Genomic DNA, 21,802 nt, shown 5'->3' with positions numbered 1-21,802 from the left:
TAAGAATAGCCAGGGGCACACTCCAACACTTAGATATAATTTATAAACTAAGCATTTGTGTTTATTGAGTCTGCCAGATCAGGGGTAGGGGATGTTCTCTTGATAAGTGTGTGAATTGGACCATTTTCCTGTCATACAAAGCATTCAAAATGTACTTTTGGGTATCAGGGAAAGTGGATGGAGTCAAAAGTACATTTTTGTCCTTTATGAATGTACTGAAGTTGTCAAAAATATAAATAGTTAAAGTACAGATACCCCCAAAACGATTTAAATCATTTTTACTTAAGTACTTTGCACCACTGAAAACAAACCTTTTCTAATGTCTCTATATCACTGGCTTATCATCACCTAGATTGCCCACCCTAGTCACACCATGACCTAACCAAATAGAGAATTAAAAAGATCTCTACGGTCAGGGCGTGACACTTTGCCTGTTTGATGGTTAGTCTGAGGGCATAGCAGGATTTCATATAAGTGTCTGGATTAGTGTCCCGCTCCTTGAAAGAAGCAGCTCTAGCCTTTAGCGCGGTGTGGATGTTGCCTGTAATCCATGGCTTCTGTCGGGGATATGTACATACGGTCACTGTGGACACGACGTTGTCGATCCGCTTATTGATGTAGCCTGTGACTGAGGTGGTATACTCCTCAATGCATGTGGATGAATCGCAGAACATATTACAGTCTGTGCTAGCAAAACAGTCAACATATGACAACAAATGAATGCAATCTCATTTAATGAGGAAAATTATCTTGGGTTGGAGAAGCTTCTAGTGATGGCTCTATACATTCTGGTGAAAAGGGAGGGTTTGCGACTCTTCTCTTCAGGTGGGAAGGAATATGCGAAGTCATTTCCCTCTGGAGCAAAGGAGCCATGAGAATTTGTCCTCGACTCTGCAAAGAAAGACCATCCAGTATGTCATGGGTAACAATTCAGAGCAGAGTGCAATGTCTTTCCAAATGAATTAGTTGAACGCTAAAGTAATAATATCTTAGTCTTGAATGAGCAGCAGCAGGGCTTACCTGTAAAGTACACAGTAGGGGAAGTGTTCTGAGGCTGGTACTCCAGAGACTTTTGAGGACAGTGGTCCTTTCTAACTTTCTTGGAACCCTGTTTGGTGGGAAAAGGCACATTAAAACAAACTGTTATATATCTTAAAGTACAGTATATCAACTGGAAAAAGGCAATACAATGCTAAAATACTGAATTATATAAACAAATAATATCTCATACATTCAAAAGCAGTGTTATTCATGAAAAATCTGTACTTGTACTATACCTTTATGTTAAAGCATATCTTGCTGAACATGGTTTTCTTGCTTTTCTTGGACTTGAAGATGGGGATCTGCTCTCCAGTACTGCTGGTGCTATCCCTTACCAAATCCAACATCCCTTCTACAATGTCTCTGGTGGCCATGCTGGTACCGGACTCAAAAGAACATTTGGCATTGGCTTTGGTGATCATTTGATGACTTGAGCCAACTGATAAGGCATCCATCATTTTGTTGACCATGACTTTCGTGAGCTGATTCATTGTGTCACTATCCTCTGGCTTGCTCTGATTGAGCTGGATAGGAAAGACCATGCAAGTAGAGGTGCTTGGTTCATTCTGGACTGAAACATCAATGTTGATATTTTCAGACTCATCTAACCACTGTTTTAGGAAGCCCTTCACTGTCTCTTCAGCAAATATCTGGAGAAGCTGAGAGGAGAGCTTCCTGGATATGGCACATTGTTCCTTTCCCCATTTCAGCCTTGAAAGAATGGAGTCTGAAGCACTTCTGGCTGCTGCCAATGTTAAGACCTGTGGAGTGCTGTGGCTGTCCTGAAGGGCTATCACTTTATCCACAAATTCATGACTGAACATGTGGATGGTCCCAGTGGAAATTATTTTTCTCAATTTCCTAACAGCAGATCGGAGGTTGTCAGGATGAAAAGCACCCTGTCCATCTTCCTGTGTGTTCTCAACACTTTCCACCATTTCGTCCACTACCACCCCAGCAGCTTGCCTGACTTTGTCCACAAAGGATGGGGGAAGTAAGTTCTCTGTGTGAAACAAGTCCTTAATGATCAAGTTTCTTACAATGGGAAAGTCACTCTGAGCAGATAATTCAGTGGGGATGGGAGTACCGGGCAAGGTGAATTCCCATTCTGACTGCTTTGATTTTGAAGTAGGTGTTAGAGTGCTGGAGGAGCGTGAAGAAGAGGTATTTCTTGTATTTTGGCTGTCAGCACTCCTACAACGGATCGTGCCAATATCCTCCAGCATGGATCCTGAGAGCTTAGTGGTTTTAGGTAATAATTTGTGCGGAATGTCCACACAGGCATCGTTTCCACCAGGTGTAACACTGCTCTGGTTGACCTCAAGATGGCAGAGACTTGCTCTTTGTGATGCAGGACTGCTTTGATACGTAAAGATTTGGATTGAACCAAGTGTTGTGTCTGATCTTTGAAGATCTTTTCTGAGAAACTCCGTAATCTTACTTTGCAGACTGTAGTAGATGTTACGAGCAACAGACCAGATTCTTTTCTCAGAAACCTGTCCAGTGGTGAGCAGGGAGGTTCCAGATACCATGTCAGATGATTGGGTGGTCTGGGTGAGCTCCTGCAGATCTTTCACTATGGTTTGTATAATATCAGTAGATGTAGATACAGACTGGAGGTACTTATCTGTTGTACCTTCCTCCACAATGTTAAATGATCTAGAGAGGACCTCACTCACTCCTTTCTCAGCTTTGGTTTGGAACTCATGACTAGAAAGTTTTTGGAGGCTCTTTGTTGAAAGACTGTGGGAAGATGCAATGCCTTTGGAGGCAGCCGTGCTGCAATCTAGACTTACTGGAGAGGTTCGCTCAGGAGAACCTTGGAGACGTTCAAACATGTCTTCACATGGTGTTGGGGACCTTGACAAGGAGATGTCCTTCAGCTGAGACAGAACACCACCTACCAATATGTTGACCTCAAGGGACATATCAGATATTTTCTTTCCTACTGTGGAGAAGCAAGGTGCATTTGATGTCTGATCCTCGCATGAGGTCAAGATTGTTGAAATGACCTGTTTGGTACTATTGTTCATTAGACCCTCGTCTGTTTCAGTCCAGAGAAGTTTTGAACTCTCGCTGACACCCATGTGTAGAGTCACTTCCTGGTTCAAACTGGGCAAGTGAGGCACACTCTTACTAGCTTGCGTCAAGTTCTGGCTTGCCAAACCAAGGTACTCCTTAGTCCCAAGATGTCCAGAGTCCTCTGTGGGTGTACGGCTAGACATTCTTCTCTGCACGTCTGACCTCCGCCGGTGAATGGTGAAGCCCTTTAATGTCTTCTTAATATTTTTATATAAACTAGTAGTAGCAGACCAGATCCTGCTCTTTCGCTTTTGTGCATTTTCCTGGAGGTCAGGTTCTCTCTCCTCTACTTCTGCAGGTTGCGCCAAGCTCTGCAGGTCTTCCACAAATATGTCAATGATGCCAAAGGCAGCAGAATCCGCACAAATATCCTTTGACAAGGTTCTCTGGTTTTGAACAGAACAAGACCTGGATGCTACAGAATAAGCAGGCTGTGCACTAGTTAAGCTACTGTTGGACTTTTTAACTAGGAACTCACTCACTGCTTGAGTGGCATTTCTCTTAAATTCCTCACTTGAGAGTTTTCTAATACAATCTAACAGACTGGTCAAAGAAGCTGTGGCCTTACTTCTGCTGTCCTCAATTTGACAGGGGAACTCATATACTATTGGTGATGAGGCCCTGGAATGGGAGATATCCCCAAGCTGAGCCAGAACGCCCTCTACAAATTGTTGTCTCTCAATAGAGAAGTCTGATCCTTTTTCTCCAACAGTGTACAGGGGGTCCTCCTTTGACATCTCAGTCTTGTACAAGACCAGAAGCTCTGAGATGACTTCTTTGGTGCAAGTTGTCAGAAGGAGCTTGCTTTCTTCTGACTCTGTTTTTGCCCAAAGAAGTTTTGAGCTCTCACTTAGGCCTCTTTGTAAAGTAACTTCACCAGTGGACTCTGGCAACTGAGGCTCACTCTTACTGGGCCTATATTTCATGTCTAAGCAAGGAAGTGGAACTGTCTCCTTAAACTCAGCATTTGTGATGTTGTCATCAGATGTGACAATGCTCTTTAGGGCAAATCTCTGAAGCTTGCCGAAATAATCTTTCAAGTTGTTTTGGATGCTGTGGTAAATGTGAACAGCAGCAGACCAGGCACTCTTCTGTTGGGGACTCTCTTCAGATTCAGCCAAGGACTTCATATCTGACACGAAAGTCTTAACAACTACTGACGCTGCTGAGCCCACTGGGTGAATTGACTCTGTCTTTACAATGCCAGACAATGTTTGACCTGATACAGCACCTGTTAACTCAGACTGAACGACTGAACTAGGAAATCTCAAACTACTGACTTTTTTGGCAAGAACTCCACTCACTGCTTGTATTGCTGATGTTTGAAACTCCCGGCTGGAGAGTTTTTGGATGCTCTTAGATGTGAGCGTGCAGGAGGAACCAGATTCACCAATATTGTAGCTGCTCTCGTATTTCCTTATCAGGGCATCAAGATCGTCAATGAAGCCAACATGCGATGCCAAAAACGTGATCTTGTCCTTCAGATCTTCCAGCAAATTCTGTTCGTTCTCGTCAACAAAAGCCACCATTGTGTCAGAGATCATGGTCATGACTTGCCCTGTTAGACTCTTGCTCTCTTGGTCAACTTTTTCAAGTTTAGCAGCCAGCTCTCTCACCATGCTCTCAGTCACCTTGGTCTGTGAGTCTCCCCTTACCGGTGTCACTTGAGAGGTTTGGCTAGCGGAGGCACTCTTAACGACCACTGATACGGCCGACTTGACATCTTTAATCACTTCTGCCATTACAGCAGGGGTCATCTTCGGAGAGCCTGCACTTCCAGATGGAGAATTGGACATGCATGCAAGTTTGGAGAGAGAACCTTGCAGGCTGTCCTGCACACAGGTGACGAGGGTGTCCTCTGAGACACCTAAGAGGACTTGTAGCGAGTCAGAGTTGGTTGTCTTCTTCTGCACATCAGACAGAGAGGTTCTTGAAAAAAAAACAGAAATCATCACAGTCAAACAGATAATATGTACGGCTGTGAGGAACGTTGCTCTGGTGGAGGAGTGTCAAACACATCTGCACCATTGAAAATAGTTGGGGAATCGTTGCTTTTGCTCTTGGAAAACACCTTAGTGTGGTGGAGGTGTGTCAACCACATCTAATAATAAAAAATAATAATTTATTCAACTTCTATAGTTCTTTTCATTACAGAAAGATAAGAGAAAAGCTTCTGTCGGTTTGGAGAAGAAAAACAAGACTAAATTATTATTTTTTAAAGTCAAATAATATGATAAATTAGAGTACTTTTTTTGTATAAGTAATTTGTATTTGTAAGTCGGAAGTTTACGTACACTTAGGTTGGAGTCATTAAAAGTCGTTTTTCAACCACTCCACAAATTCCTTGTTAACAAACTCTAGTTTTGGCAAGTCGGTTAGGACATCTACTTTGTGCATGACACAAGTCATTTTTCCAACAATTGTTTACAGACAGATTAGTTAACTTATAATTCACTGTATCTTAATTCCAGTGGGTCAGAAGTTTACATGCACTAAGTTGACTGTGCCTTTAAACAGCTTGGAAAATTCCAGAAAATGATGTCATGGCTTTAGAAGCTTATGTTAGGCTAATTGACATAATTTGAGTCTGTGGATGTATTTCAAGGCCAACCTTCAAACTCAGTGCCTCTTCGCTTGACATCATGAGAAAATCAAAAGAAATCAGCCAAGACCTCAGAAAAATAATTGGTTCATCCTTGGGAGCAATTTCCAAATGGCTGAAGGTACCACGTTCATCTGTACAAACAATAGTACGCAAGTATAAACACCATGGGACCACACAGCCGTGGGTGGGTGAGGATTGCAAGCCAAAGAACACCATCCCAACCGTGAAGCACGGGGGTAGCAGAATCATGTTGTGGGGGTGCTTTGCAGCAGGAGGGTCTAGTGCACTTCACAAAATAGATAGCATCATGAGGCTGGAAAATTATGTGGATATATTGAAGCAACATCTCAAGACTTCAGTCAGGAAGTTAAAGCTTGGTCGCAAATGGGTCTTCCAAATGGACATGACCCCAAGCATACTTCCAAAGTTGTGGCAAAATGACTTAAGAACAACAAAGTCAAGGTATTGGAGTGGCAATCACAAAGCCCTGACCTCAATCCTATAGAACATTTGTGGGCAGAACTGAAAAAGCTTGTGCGAGCAAGGAGGCCTACAAACCTGACTCAGTCATACCAGCTCTGTCAGGAGGAATGGGCCAAAATTCTCCCAACTTATTGTGGGAAGCTTGTGGAAGGCTACCCAAAACATTTGACCCAAGTTAAACAATTTAAAGGCAATGCTACCAAATACTATTTGAGTGTATGTAAACTTCTGACCCACTGGGAATGTGAAGAAATAAATAAAAGCTGAAATAAATTATTCTTTCTTCTATTATTTTGACATTTCACATTCTTAAGATAAAGTGGTGATCCTAACTGACCTAAAACAGGGAATTTTTACTAGGATTAAATGTGAAATTGCTATAAACATCAAATACTGTTGAAGGACAATCATAAATAAAAGGCAGTATTGAAGAATGGTTACAGACATACCTCATGGCTGGCTTGGGCAATGGTTTTGGGCAGTAGCTTCCACTGCCCAGACTGCCCATCTCCTTAGTCAGGTACATCTCCTTGAACTTAAGTTGTTGTGATTCCTGCTCTTCTGCCTCTTCCTGATCCATACAGTTGGAGGAAGGGTAGGGAGTCGGGATGCGAAAGCTATTGTAAGACTTTCGACTGCCTGGCCTCTTAGGTACACCAGCCTCAGTAAATCTCACGCGGGACTTGGTGTTAACCTTATCGTCTAACAGACTGGTGAGTGACGCTGTGAGAGATCTCTGTGACAATGGAGAGGAGGCAGCATCTTGGATGCCCAGTAGTTCGTAAAGACCTGGGATGATGATCTGCATCAGCTTGTCCGATAAAAACTGGACAATCCTCAGACACAAGCCGGCAAGCTGTTGTTTTGTCAGCTGTATTCCAGAAACAGAAGAAGTGTTTTAAAATGTTGCATAGTGCGTCTTTCAAAAGCTTATGAACAAGGCTAAACATTCAGTGATCATTGTATTCTAAATAAGCTTTCAGATCTTACCGGGTCAGAAATGCCATTACGAATCCTACTCCATTGCCTGAAAATGATTCATATGAATTATTCATATTAATAGTATTAATATTGTCAGAAATGTCGGTCAGTAGAGTCATCAGATTAAACAGTATTTTACACATGCTTTGTAGCAATTGTTTTGACAACATTGTGGTGTGATGTAACTTTTTCCGCAATGGAAATGTAGTTGATGAATCTGCTTTCATACAATCCTTTACAGGTTTGATAGTAGTACTGTACCAAAGAAAATAGAACATACTCCTCAGTTAGGTTCTGCAGGAAGTTGATAATCAGTGAAAAAGACTCAAGATTTTTCGCACTGTTGAGGCTCTCTTCTTCTGTGGTTTCCACAGTGCTGCTTTGCTTCTGGTAGAAATAAACATTATGAGTCTCAAATAATGGCACCAACAGAGTCAAACTTAACATATACAACAAATATCATACTGAAAGAACTTATAAACCGTTAGAGAGTGGAGGAGCATTGGCAACGTTGGATAAATTTAAACAACTGAAACACAACAGAGATGGTTGTGGTACGTCAACATTGCCAATGATAGCATCACTATAACATTTTATTGGATTAATGTTGTAATATGAAATGACAAGGTCAATTTACCATCTCATTGACAGCTTCAGAGGTCAGGTGGTCATCCATCACACAGACAGGCAGGTCTAGAGACTGGGACAAGGCTCTATGGTCATAACCAGGAGAGAATGGAAACATCAGAGCAGTCCCAATGGCAGAATCTAACCACTGTCTTCATGTCAAAGACTCACTCACTCATTTGCTTTGTCAAACCTACCCCTTAGAACTACTTCGATATTAAAAACCCAGGCTTTCCTAAAATGTTTACCTCAGCCAGTCTAGAACCCAGGTGTGTCTACAAAACACATGTACTCCTCCATAAGGTTCATGGCTTGCCTATTGTTTTATCCCAGTACAAGAGGGGCAACTGGATTCAGGATTAAACACAAGCAGTCTTTAAGGTATATCTTATTACAGTTTAGGCCTACCTTATTATTTTCTTCCATCTGGCAATATCATTTTAAGGAATGAAATCTGTTTTGTTGCTAGTATTATTAGTAACTGTAGGAAAATACAGCTGTAAAGTACAAGAATCAGCTACTTTCTGAAGGGAAGCCAAGCTCATAAGCAATTTAGAACCTACAGACAATTATGACAAAATTGGAACGCATGAATGCGTCACAAACGCCTTGTGGTCACATGTTATTTTAGGGCGTGGCTCCGCATTCGTGACCGGTTCTCATATTTATTTTTCCCGGTATCCGTTAGTGCTGGAATTTGCGATTAATACTTTTCTCATGCCGAAACCGGATTAAATAAATACCGGTAGTTAAATGACAAAAAATATGATATTCGCAATGTCATTAAGCAACAACAAAAACATAAATAGCTACTACAATTTCTAAACATGATTTTGTCATCAGTTCAGTACCATTTGTTTGATTTTGTGGACCCACGACTAGACTTTATCCATGTTAGTTAGTTGCTAGCGATGCTAGTCAGCATAGGCTGCTACGTGATAAACAGTTCGCGTTAGCGAATTAGCTACCTAGCTAGCCAGCCTAACAAGCTGTCACATCCAATGGAAACCGATGCAGCCCTGCTGCCAAATAAGGGCTAGCTCGATGACCCGTGGTAACAGTGGGGTCCCCATGAGTTTCAAGGCTTTAATAAGTGCTATCGTGCAGAAAAAGAGAATAAAATACTGGTTGATGAGCTAGCTAAGTTAGCAAGACGGGTATGACCGTTAACAGCGTGCATGCACAAATGCATGACGACACTTTGAATATAAGTGAAGCAGGCATGCAGAACGAGATCGCCCCACCAAGCCAGATAGTAGAGGGGTACAACAACGCCGGGACACAGAGGCATAGCTCATACAATTATATTTTGTTCCAGTCAATGACAATACATGTTGAAAAATAAATACCTGCGTCAAATATATGGCATCACATGCTAGTGCAAAGATAGCTTGCATGATTTTATTTTTTAAATCCGGTGACCACCAGATGTCCTCGTATATCCACATTTGATCAACTGTACTTGATTTTTCATCAGTACTGTGAATGACAAGCCCACTGAATCTAGTTTAATAATCTTTATACTCAGCAGGTAGAGGCCTAGGTACTTCAAATCAGTGCTTAATTTGAGCAGGATCATGCCAGAACAGGATCCGGCACCGTTCCGTTCTGGACTGTTTTGTTCCGGAACCTACTTGGCCGAATCCGGTACCTCTCGTGCCATGAAAAATAATTTTCACTTTTTGCTATGTAACAATTATAATAAAAGCGATCAAAGTTCATTCGAGTTGCCTCTTCGTCAATTATCCTGCCCCCTCATCTCTCCAGAGTTGCACTTCATCATTTGTTTCCTTATAGAATCATAGCTGCATGAAGGGTTCTGGAGGAATTTTCTAAAGTTACGGAATTACTGCTGTCTGTTCAGAAATAAATTAAATCATTCAGAATAGCCTAATACGTCATGAGAAACCCTATAATTTAGCTACAAAGGACCAATGGCCCCTGTTTTTAAATAGCCTAGCTGCGGATTGTAGCCCAATAACAAAGAATAGCCTACAGTCGGGAACGCGAGGCAAATCTGTCAGTGAAAAAACAGCAGGCAGACAAAACAGGCCTTTTGCAATATTTCAAATACAATCGAGGGAAAACACAGATTGAAAAGCAATGACTCTTGCTGAAAAGATAAGACTATGCTGTAGACTACTAAAATATTTGATCAACTCCCAAACATTGTTTTACAAAACAGAGAGAGGGAGAGATAGGCTTTTGACACGAGCGCATCGACAATCTCCAGCGAGTGAGCTGCGCATCATTGGGTGAGTCAGTGAAACTGGAAAGCATTTTTAGGACTAATTTCCTCCTCATATTGTAGCCTACTATATGTTTCTCCACAAACCTAGGCCTATAGGCTATTGATGGATTCAAGACAAGGTCGTTTTTATTGATCTCAGATACTAAGTTTGTCAGTGTCAAAGTAGCCTGCCATTTCGATCATTTGTGCGGATTAAAAAAAGATAATGCCAAAGTCTCCAGTCATGTAAAAGGATGTAGAATTGCACGAAATGCGGTTTTAAAAAGGCCAACACTTTCCCGGACCCTAGGCTACTAAAAATGTTCCCCATGTGTTCACCTACTGTAAATGGCTCTACTCTACTGCTCTACCCAAATGTGATGATATGCGTTCAATGCTCTATTATAATAGGTGATCTTTTTTCTCATGAGTTCTGGTACCACAGAGCCCCTCCTCTGGCACCTCCCAATTTACAAATTAAGCTCTGCTTCAAATTGTTATTTTACAAGGCAAGTCAGTTAAAAACAAATTCTTATTTTCATTAAAGGCCTAGGAACAGTGGGTTAACTGCCTGTTCAGGGGCAGAATGACAGATTTGTACCTTGTCAGTTCAGGGATTTGAACTTGCAACCTTCCGGTTACCAGTCCAACACTCTAACCACTAGGCTACTTGTCTTCATGAAGGGTTTATGTGAGCCTGTTTGCATCCCTCCCAGCTGCCCACTGCATTGAGGCTAGGTAACACAGTCGCCACAGATAAATCCATGATAACCAAAAACTTCAACAAGCATTTCTCAACGGCTGGCCATGCCTTCCTCCTGGCTTCTCCAACCTCAGCCAACAGCTCAATGGGAAAGGAAGATGATTCTAAGAAGCAATTTGTTCATTTGGCTGGTGTCAAGTAAAGTATGTGACTAGTACTTACAATAGGAGACATGGTTATGTGATGGGGTGATAGTACTTACAGTAGGAGACGTGATGGGTCGATCGTACTTACAGTAGGAGACGTGATGGGGCGATGGTACTTACAGTAGGAGACATGTGATGGGGCGATAGTACTTACAGTAGGAGACATGGTTATGTGATGGGGTGATAGTACCTACAGTAGGAGATATGGTTATGTGATGGGGCGATAGTACTTACAGTAGGAGACGTGTGATGGGGCGATAGTACTTACAGTAGGAGACGTGATGGGGCGATAGTACTTACAGTAGGAGACATGTGATAGGGCGATAGTACTTACAGTAGGAGACAGCCACGCCAGCAGTGCTTTGTCAACATTGTCCCATCACGCACTAGTGACTCCTGTGGCGGGCCAGGCGCAGTGCACGCAGCAGTGCCCGCTGACACGGTCGACACGGCTGGCTTCCAGGTTAAGCGGGCATGGTGTCATGAAGCAGTGTGGCTTGGCTGGGTTGTGTTTCGGAGGACGCACGGCTCTTGGCTCTCGCCTCTCCCAAGTCCATATGGGAGTTGTAGCAATGGGACAAGACTGTAACTACCAATTGGATACCACTAAATTGGAGAAGAAAAAAAAAGAAGTCACCTTGGGGGTTTGTGGTATATGGCCAATATACCTCCACGTTGCGTTGTGCCTAAGAACAGCCCTTGGCCGTGGTATATTGGCCATATACCACACCTCCTTGGGCCTTATTTCTTAATTGTACACATTTGGACACTTTTACAATTATTGTATGGTAAACATTGACATCTGCCTGGGTGGAACACCCTCCATAATGGGTGTCTGTGTGGGACACCCTCCATTACGGCTCCATCAGTGCTGAGCCCTCTCACTCTGATTGTATGGGACACTCAATTACGGCTCCTTGTGTTTCCAATCTTCTTCCTCTGGCAGGATTACTTCCACGTGCAACTGTCAGACGACAAGCAGGTGAGGCACTTCCTGGAGCTGAGCTATGCTGGTGCCATCCTTCGGGACAGCTGGGTCCTGACAGACGTTGGCATCACCCCTAGCAGTGCCATCTGCTGCCTGCTGAAGGTACCAGCCGAACACCTAGCTGTTTCTACCCGTGCTTGAAAATGCATATCAAAGTGAGCTGGCTATTGCTTGAAACAGCTTCATACTATCATTAGCATAAAGTGTTTCAGATATAGTGTGGTAATATATAGTATTGGTTATATAGTATGGTTAAATAGTATGGTTATATAGTATGATTATATATATTATGGTGATATAGAGTGTGGTAATATATAGTATGGTTATATAGTATGGTTATATAGTATGATTATATATATTATGGTGATATAGAGTGTGGTAATATATAGTATGGTTATATAGTATGATTATATAGTATGATTATATAGTATGATTAGGTATGATTAGGTGATTTAGTTCATTCAAACAGGTGCCATTAATACAGGTAACGAGTGGAGGACAGAGGAGCCTCTTAAAGAAGAAGTTACAGGTCTGTGAGAGCCAGAAATCTTGCTTGTTTGTAGGTGACCAAATACTTATTTTCCACCATAATTTGCAAATAAATTCATTAAAAATCCTACAATGTGATTTTTCTGGATTTTTTTTCTTTCTCATTTTGTCTGTCATAGTTGAAGTGTACCTATGATGAAAATTACAGGCCTCTCTCATCTTTTTAAGTGGGAGAACTTGCACAATTGGTGGCTGCCTAAATACTTTTTTGCCCCACTGTATAGTGTGGTGGTATATAGTATGGCGATATATAGTATGTTGAGGTCACCCTGCTTGAGACTTAAAGTAATATTGCCCTTGCTCAACCAAGACCATGGTTATGGTAGAGTATTTGGTTAGTAAGGACACTGCTTTATACCGAGACCATGGTTATGGTAGAGTGATTGATTAGTAAGAACACTGCTTCGTGAGTGTGAAGTGTTGTTGTACAGAGGTCCCTGGGTACATGTCCAGAGCCAGACAGGGACAGAACTCACTCTGTTCCACAAAGTTCTGTGGAAGATTTGCTAACAGAGGAGAGTGGTTATGTCTCTAAGTACAAATTTAACCATCAGAATAATGTTTATTTGTGTTCCTTACTCCTTACTTACACATCCCATCATTGACATAGTCAAAGCCAGACCTTCTGTCTGTCTCTCCTTCTTGCTGGTTGACTAGAGTGGAAATCTATAGTATTGTATGGTTGACCTGGGATAGAGCTGAAATGTGGCCCGATGTACTGTTGCCTTTGTACCAAACACCCTTACAGTCATAAACCTTTTCCCCATGTAATCGCCTCGACCTCAGTCTGGTGTTCGCTAACAGTATCTGAAGAGTCTGTATACCCAGTGGTGTATAGTACAGTAGAGCACAGCAGAGTACAGTAAAGTACAGCAGACAGAGTACAGCAGAGTACAGTAGAGTACAGTAGAGCACAGCAGACTACAGTAGAGTACAGTAGAGCACAGCAGAGTACAGTAGAGTACAGTAGAGCACAGCAGAGTACAGCAGAGTACAGCAGACAGAGTACAGCAGAGTACAGTAGAGCACAGCAGAGTACAGCAGACCGAGTACAGTAGAGTACAGTAGAGCACAGCAGAGTACAGCAGACAGAGTGCAGTAGAGTACAGTAGAGTACAGCAGAGTACAGCAGACAGAGCACAGCAGAGTACAGTAGAGTACAGCAGAGTACAGCAGAGTACAGTAGAGCACAGCAGGCCGTATAGTAGGAGAAGAAGAGGCCCTTTGGGTTCATTGAAATACATATTCATATATTTATATATTCTTGACCCAGAAAATATAAAAAACTATCGGCCTATATCGAATCTTCCATTCCTCTCAAACATTTTAGAAAAGGCTGTTGCGCAACAACTCACTGCCTTCCTGAAGACAAACAATGTATACGAAATGCTTCAGTCTGGTTTTAGACCCCATCATAGCACTGAGACGGCACTTGTGAAGGTGGTAAATGACATTTTAATGGCATCGGACCGAGGCTCTGCATCTGTCCTCGTGCTCCTAGACCTTAGTGCTGCTTTTGATACCATCGATCACCACATTCTTTTGGAGAGATTGGAAACCCAAATTGGTCTACACGGACAAGTTCTGGCCTGGTTTAGATCTTATCTGTCGGAAAGATATCAGTTTGTCTCTGTGAATGGTTTGTCCTCTGACAAATCAACTGTAAATTTCGGTGTTCCTCAAGGTTCCGTTTTAGGACCACTATTGTTTTCACTATATATTTTACCTCTTGGGGATGTTATTCGAAAACATAATGTTAACTTTCACTGCTATGCGATGACACACAGCTGTACATTTCAATTAAACATGGTGAAGCCCCAAAATTGCCCTTGCTAGAAGAATGTGTTTCAGACATAAGGAAGTGGATGGCTGCAAACTTTCTACTTTTAAACTCGGACAAAACAGAGATACTTGTTCTAGGTCCCAAGAAACAAAGAGATCTTCTGTTGAATCTGACAATTAATCTTAATGGTTGTACAGTCGTCTCAAATAAAACTGTGAAGGACCTCTGCATTACTCTGGACCCTGATCTCTCTTTTGAAGAACATATCAAGACCATTTCAAGGACAGCTTTTTTCCATCTACGTAACATTGCAAAAATCAGAAACTTTCTGTCCAAAAATGATGCAGAAAAATTAATCCATGCTTTTGTCACTTCTAGGTTAGACTACTGCAATGCTCTACTTTCCGGCTACCCGGATAAAGCACTAAATAAACTTCAGTTAGTGCTAAATACGGCTGCTAGAATCCTGACTAGAACCAAAAATAAATAAAAATGTGATCATATTACTCCAGTGCTAGCCTCTCTACACTGGCTTCCTGTCAAAGCAAGGGCTGATTTCAAGGTTTTACTGCTAACCTACAAAGCATTACATGGGCTTGCTCCTACCTATCTCTCTGATTTGGTCCTGCCGTACATACCTACACGTACGCTACGGTCACAAGACGCAGGCCTCCTAATTGTCCCTAGAATTTTTAAGCAAACAGCTGGAGGCAGGGCTTTCTCCTATAGAGCTCCATTTTTATGGAACTTTCTGCCTACCCATGTCAGAGACGCAAACTCGGTCTCAACCTTTAAGTCTCTACTGAAGACTCATCTCTTCAGTGGGTCATATGATTGAGTGTAGTCTGGCCCAGGAGTGGGAGGGTGAACGGAAAGGCTCTGGAGCAACGAACCGCCCTTGCTGTCTCTGCCTGGCCGGTTCCCCTCTTTCCACTGGGATTCTCTGCCTCTAACCCTATTTCAGGGGCTGAGTCACTGGCTTACTGGGGCTCTCTCATGCCGTCCCTGGAGGGGGTGCGTCACCTGAGTGGGTGGAGTCACTGATGTGGTCATCCTGTCTGGGTTGGCGCCGTGTCATGGCGGAGGTCTTTGTGGGCTATACTCAGCCTTGTCTCAGGATGGTAAGTTGGTGGTTGAAGATATCCCTCTAGTGGTGTGGGGGCTGTGCTTTGGCAAAGTGGGTGGGGTTATATCCTTCCTGTTTGGCCCTGTCCGGGGGTGTCCTCGGAATGGGCCACAGTGTCTCCTGACCCCTCCTGTCTCAGCCTCTAGTATTTATGCTGCAGTAGTTTATGTGTCGGGGGGCTAGGGTCAGTTTGTTATATCTGGAGTACTTCTCCTGTCCTATTCGGTGTCCTGTGTGAATCTAAGTGTGCGTTCTCTAATTCTCTCCTTCTCTCTTTCTCTCTCTCGGAGGACCTGAGCCCTAGGACCATGCCCCAGGACTACCTGACATGATGACTCCTTGCTGTCCCCAGTCCACCTGGCTGTGCTGCTGCTCCAGTTTCAACTGTTCTGCCTTATTATTATTCGACCATGCTGGTCATTTATGAACATTTGAACATCTTGGCCATGTTCTGTTATAATCTCCACCCGGCACAGCCAGAAGAGGACTGGCCATCCCACATATGCTCTCTCTAATTCTCTCTTTCTTTCTCTCTCTCGGAGGACCTGAGCCCTAGGACCATGCCCCAGGAATACCTGACATGATGACTCCTTGCTGTCCCCAGTCCACCTGACTGTGCTGCTGCTCCAGTTTCAACTATTCTGCCTTATTATTATTCGACCATGCTGGTCATTTATGAACATTTGAACATCTTGACCATGTTTTGTTATAATCTCCACCCGGCACAGCCAGAAGAGGACTGGCCACCCCACATAGCCTGGTTCCTCTCTAGGTTTCTTCCTAGGTTTTGGCCTTTCTAGGGAGTTTTTCCTAGCCACCGTGCTTCTACACCTGCATTGCTTGCTGTTTGGGGTTTTAGGCTGGGTTTCTGTACAGCACTTTGAGATATCAGCTGATGTACGAAGGGCTATATAAATACATTTGATTTGATTTGATTTGATATTCATAATATTTCAGTTAACAATTTAATCTGCACCCAGATTAGTCTTCAATTTAATTTTCACCCAGATTAGTGTTCAATTTAATCTGCACCCAGATTAGTGTTCAATGTGATAGAACAAAACTCAGTACAGCACATGAATTAGAAAATGTTGTTACAAATTTGTGCCACGAGATGGTGGTATATTATAAGTTTAAATAGCATGGACCTTTGATTTGTCTCTGGATAGAAATTGCCCTTGGGCACAGATCTAGGATCAGTTTACTCTCACCAAATCCTAACCTTTACCATTAGCAGTAAAAACACAAACCAGACCTAAGATTAGTGCAAAGGAGCCACTTCATCTTACCCCTGTAATTATATGACTCCTAACTTATATATACTGAGTGTACCAAACATTAGAAACACCTTCCTAATATTGAGTTGCACCCCGCCTTTTGCCATCAGAACAGCCTCAATTTGTTGGGGCATGGACTCTACAAGGTGTTTGAAAGCGTTCCCCAGGGATGCTGGCCCATGTTGACTCCAATGCTTCCAACAGTTGTGCCAAGTTGGCTGGATGTTCTTTGGGTGGTGGACCATTCATGATACACACAGGAAACTGTTGAGTGTGAAAAATCCCAGCAGCATTGCAGGTCTTGACACAAACCGGTGCACCTGGCAACTACTACCCCGTTCAAAGGCACTTAAATATTTTGTCTTGCCCATTCACCCTCTGAATGGCACACATACACAATCTATGCCTCAATTGTCTCAAGGCTTAAAAATCATTCTTTAACCTGTCTGCTCCCCTTCATCTACACTGAAGTGGATTTAACAAGTGACATCATTAAGGGATCATAGCTTTCACCTGGATTCACCTGGTCAGTCTTTGTCATGGAAAGAACAGGTGTTCATAATGCTTTGTTTACTCGGTGTATAAACACAACATAGGTATTTATGTAAAACAAGTGAATTTACTGTATGTCCATGGTCTTATACTTCAGCGGGAGCCGGTGGTGCGTGTGTTCAGTGCCATGACGGGGGAGACCCTCTCAGTCTTGGGCACTGTGTTTCTCCTGAGTACGTCTGTGGCCAGGCTCATGACCCTGGTGTCCCAGCAGTGTGGGCTTCCCGTCAGCTCCTTCAGACTGAGCTCTCCCACCGGCCTGCAACTCTACGATTGCAACCGGCTGCACGACTACGCCATTGACCTGGGTATGGCCTTCCTTGTGCAGTAGATCAATGGTCCTCTGGCTCAACACCTTATGGATGTAACATAGAGACAAATGGACTGTATGGAACACATTCTTGGTTCATGGAAACCAGGAGGACAACCTGCATGTGTCTCTGTCTCCCAGGGGCTATTCTACGGTTGGACACCTGGGATGGGTGGGCGGAGTTCCTCAGAGGCTGCTTCCTGGGACACAGACTGACCGTCCAACGACACCTGTCTAGGGAGAGACCTGTGATGAGGTCAGAATACACATCTACACACTGAACTGTATGATAGACTTACTATCAACAGTGATGGTACTGAACCTTTATATAGCTTACAATGATAGTACTGACCCTGTATATAGCTTACAATGATAGTACTGACCCTGTATATAGCTTACAATAATGGTACTGACCTTGTATTTAGCTTACAATGATAGTATGATAGCTTATAATGATAGTACTGACCCTGTATATAGCTTATATTCTCGTGTTTTTTTCCTTCATATGTTTTTTCTCTTACCCTGATATTTAATACTGCATTGTGGAAAAGAGCTTGCAAGTAAGCATTTTACTGTACTGTTTTATAACCCACTGTATCTTGTGAACTTGACAAAAAAAACTTGAAACGTGTTATAAATACATTGATTCTGTATTATTCCAGGTTCCAGCTCCGGGTGGCACTCTACATCGCTGCTTCTCTGGGCCACCTGGACCTGGCCGGCTGGCTGCTGGAGAGGGGGGTGCGTGTCATTGAGCCGGTGGGGGTTCACCCTTACCGTGAGTGGTGCCACCAGACGGCCCACCCCGACGTCGCCAAGTGTCCCGCTGTCGCCTCCATCGAGCGCGGCCAGCTCACCATCCTCAAACTCTGTATCGCCAGCAGCGTTCTGACCCTTGCCTGTCAGGATCCCCAGGGTCGTGACCCCCTGAGGATCGCCCTTCAGTACGGCCACAGGGAGCGTGTGAGTCACCTGGCCACCAAGCTGTGCTCTGTGGTGGTCCTCCCAGTTATGGCCCTGCCCATGCGGACATACCTCCAGATAAAGGGCTGGGTGAGGCTGGGGCAGAGGAGGGCAGCATCCAGGCACTGCATGGGCCTCAACAGGGCTCCGTTCAGGACCAGGGTGGGCGACACGGTCCTGGTGGACGGCTTCACCCTCCCCAAGATGTCTTCCAAGCCCAGGAGGAGTGAGGCCAAGGCGGGTATCAGGGTGATGTCCACAGCCTCTTGACGTTTGACCCCCATCAACTGCCCATCTCATGTAACCTGCCCGCTCCGCGCCCTGGCATCCCAGGATAAACCTCTTCAACTACCAAAGCAACACCCTGTGGCCACGAGGGATGAAAGAGAGAAGAAGAGGGGATGTGGAGGGAAGGGATGTGAGGAGGATGAGAGTGGGGATCAGAACAGCAACCAATGGAGGAGCAGAGTCCCGCTCCTGCCCATTTCCAGAGACACCAATCTCAGACCTGTGTTTGCCTCGCCAAACTCCGCCCAGATCCTCACCACCTCACTGGAGGCCTTTTCTCTCCACTGCGACCGCACACCCAGAGAAAACGCCATATACTGTTTGGCCTTGGCCAGGTTAGTCCAAGTTTAAATGACAGCTACGGTGAATATGAATATTTCTCTGGAGGTTTCTTATGAAAGGTGTGAATACTGTCAGAAGAAGCCTCCTATAATCAGTGGTGGGGGGGGGGGGACACATGTAAAAGCTGTTTACACACTTTTTATTTTATTTTGTTCAAGCATTTACCCACCTTTTGTGGAAGATGCATTGAAAGTAGAGGGAGCGTTACTTCTTTAATCCTGAACGGCAATCAGCATTTACCAGTCAATGGTTTTACCACTACATCACTGCCTATGATATACCCTTATCCTCCCTGAATAGATTTCAGTACAAACAAATCATGAGCCAACCATCATGCTTAGAAGGTATATAGTCAAATCAAATCAAATCAAACTTTATTTGTCACATGCGCTGAATACAACACGTGTAGTTCTTTCTGTGAAATACTTTACTTACAAGCCCTTAACAAACAGTGCAGTTCAAGAAGAGTTGAAGAGAATATTTACCCAATAAACTAAAGTAACAAATAATAAAACAGTTGAACTTGTCCAGTGGCCATTTGATTAATTGTTCAGCAGTCTTATGACTTGGGGTTAGAAGCTGTTATAGGTTTACCCTAACAAGTCCTGAAACAAATCATGGGGCGGCAGGGTTAGAGCGTTGGACTAGTAACCGGAAGGTTGCAAGTTCAAATCCCGAGCTGACAAGGTACAAATCTGTCGTTCTGCCCCTGAACAGGCAGTTAACCCACTGTTCCTAGGCTGTCATTGAAAATAAGAGTTTGTTCTTAACTGACTTGCCTAGTTAAATAAAATAAAAATAAATAAAAAAATGAGCCAACTATCATGCTTAGAAGGTATATAGTGTCAGTCTTATTGGTTCACCCTAACAAGTTGTTTCAGTATGGGGAGAGGATAGAATGTAAGGGCGCTTCATTAATGTATTGAGGCCATTACATATACAGTATTTCACAATGCTAGGACACAGATTTGGTCTCGTAACCTTGTTCTGGTTGATTGACTCTCTAACAGTGTCTTCACACAGAGACCATGGTTGCAGCAGCTGAATGTAGCGCGGACTCTGTCCAGGAGGAGTGCTCAGCACATTGGGTAGACACCAGGATCCTGGTCATTAGGCAGATTAAACATACTGAAACAAGGAGGGACAACCTGGAATTGTCCAAAAAGGAACTCTTATTTGAGTTTTTATTTTTATTTTTTACAGTGAACAAGATGAGACTTTGGAACGGATGATGCCTGAAACAATGCGGACGACTTAGAATTTCGTTCCTTTGGATGAGGCTTATAGATATAGTCAGTACTGTGTTTGATTTGTGTGCAGAAAGTTTACAACGGCAGGCAGTGGATTCTCAGTCATTCCTATTCTCAAGTAAGAAAAACGCATCATATTTCACTGGCTATTTGTAGTAGCCAAATGTGAATGGAATTATAATTATTCTAGAATCATTCAGTTGACTGAATGTGACTATGTGGTTGTACTGAATGTGACTATGTGGTTGTGCTGTATGTGATTGTACTGAATGTGATAGTAAGTGTTTGACATGGGTCTAATTGAGGCTCCAACCCCCTGCCTTAAAACTATTTTATTAAGATGTGGATCATTATTGCTCATATGAGTCTGTGCAGTGTCAAAATAATACATACTGTATTTCACATAGAGTATTTGACAAACTCTTTATTTACGTTACAAAACTGACAACTACTGTGACGATGTGTTAGCACAGCATGTGTCATCATTCCCCTGCAGTGTGTGGAGTTACACAGCAACATAGCAGACAGCTTAAATAGTTTATTTTTATTTAACCTTTATTTCACTAGACAAGTCAGTTAAGAACAAATTCTTATTTACAATGATGGCCAAACTCGGACGACGCTGGGCCAATTATGCGGCACCCTATGGGACTCCCAATCACTTGGGAGTGGGAAGGATACCAAATCCAATATCACACACTTCTTCCTTAGTATTCTGAGAACTATGAGTGGATCGTGGACCCATGCATAAATTATAACTTTGCTGTGGGGCAAGTAGAACATCCGGGTTAGTGTATGTGCATTATCTGGAGAGTTGATTGTCTTTGTCTCGAAGCCTTTCCATTTCTGGGGTATTGAAGAAGCTTCTGATCTCAAACTTCTTGACAGGTAAGAAACACTTGGTTAGTGTATGTGTCTTATCCAATGGGTTGTCAGGTGAACGTTGAAGCTGCTTCTTGGAGGTGATCTAATGATGTCATTGAATCGCTGTCATTGAGTTGCTCACTGGACAAGACAATTATTCACTGAAAATTAAATCTCTTTCATTTCACTTATGTTGATACTTGATTGGCTATTTGCTGTCTTTTGAAAATACAAAAATAAATATAACTGTTTTATGAAGCACTTGTAGACATTCATTGTTTTCAAAATCATATTTTCAGCAAAACAGATACATACATTTACAATATGACATCAAATCAAAATAAAATAAGTGATATGTAAATGATTGGCAAAAGGCTCCAACCACCCAAGTCATAGACTGTTCACTCTGCTACCACACGGCAAGCGATACGAGAGCACCAAGTCTGGGACAAAAGGCTCCTTAACAGCTTCCACCCCCAAGCCATTAGACTGCTGAACAGCTTCTACCCCCAAGTCATTAGACTGCTGAACAGCTTCTACCCCAAAGTCATT

The 21,802-nt window shown here is 43.1% G+C and overlaps 4 protein-coding genes across 7 annotated transcripts in view; 2 read left to right on the top strand and 2 right to left on the bottom strand.

The window, feature by feature from the left end:
• LOC110532571 (actin-like protein 6A) overlaps positions 1-21,802 on the top strand; it is a 758,238-nt gene that overhangs the window by 34,846 nt on the left and 701,590 nt on the right. The gene's annotated exons all lie outside the window — the stretch shown is intronic.
• Positions 1,137-6,791, bottom strand: LOC118966382 (uncharacterized). Its single transcript, XM_090182323.1, has 3 exons — positions 6,661-6,791; positions 4,779-4,896; positions 1,137-4,478 (listed from the first exon to the last, which is right to left on the bottom strand). The coding sequence occupies exons 1-3, from the start codon at positions 6,789-6,791 to the stop codon at positions 1,272-1,274; spliced, it is 3,456 nt and encodes a 1,151-aa protein (XP_090038449.1). The 3' UTR covers positions 1,137-1,271.
• LOC110518492 (protein ANKUB1-like) lies at positions 9,006-20,138 on the top strand. The gene is made up of 5 exons (XM_090182315.1): positions 9,006-9,074; positions 11,905-12,048; positions 17,331-17,541; positions 17,685-17,799; positions 18,206-20,138. The coding sequence occupies exons 1-5, from the start codon at positions 9,006-9,008 to the stop codon at positions 18,774-18,776; spliced, it is 1,110 nt and encodes a 369-aa protein (XP_090038441.1). The 3' UTR covers positions 18,777-20,138.
• The window catches only part of LOC110506706 (uncharacterized), a 78,353-nt gene continuing 75,497 nt past the window's right edge, over positions 18,947-21,802 (bottom strand). The window contains exon 20 of the mRNA XM_090182308.1: positions 18,947-19,078. Coding sequence (XP_090038434.1) covers positions 18,947-19,078 — 132 coding nt within the window. The remainder of the gene's footprint in view (positions 19,079-21,802) is intronic.

The sequence above is a fragment of the Oncorhynchus mykiss genome, chromosome 1, assembly GCF_057628025.1.
Source record: "Oncorhynchus mykiss isolate SJ-2025 chromosome 1, ASM5762802v1, whole genome shotgun sequence".
NCBI lineage: Eukaryota > Metazoa > Chordata > Actinopteri > Salmoniformes > Salmonidae > Oncorhynchus > Oncorhynchus mykiss.
The sequence above is the reverse complement of the archived record's forward strand: the minus strand, read 5'-3'. Positions and strand labels throughout refer to the sequence as shown.

Excerpts from the sequence above, each read along its gene's own strand:
- LOC118966382 (XM_090182323.1), bottom strand. The coding sequence starts at position 6,791 with ATGGATCAGGAAGAGGCAGAAGAGCAGGAATCACAACAACTTAAGTTC. Across the intron at positions 4,897-6,660 it reads TTGCCCAAGCCAGCCATGAG|TGCAGGCTCTCCGAAGATGA; the intron begins GTATGTCTGTAA and ends TCCATCTGGAAG. Across the intron at positions 4,479-4,778 it reads AAACCTCTCAAGTGACACCG|AGCATCCAAAAACTCTCCAG; the intron begins GTAAGGGGAGAC and ends CTCACATCTAAG.
- LOC110518492 (XM_090182315.1), top strand. The coding sequence starts at position 9,006 with ATGCATGACGACACTTTGAATATAAGTGAAGCAGGCATGCAGAACGAG. Across the intron at positions 9,075-11,904 it reads TCGCCCCACCAAGCCAGATA|GATTACTTCCACGTGCAACT; the intron begins GTAGAGGGGTAC and ends TTCCTCTGGCAG. Across the intron at positions 12,049-17,330 it reads CCATCTGCTGCCTGCTGAAG|CGGGAGCCGGTGGTGCGTGT; the intron begins GTACCAGCCGAA and ends CTTATACTTCAG.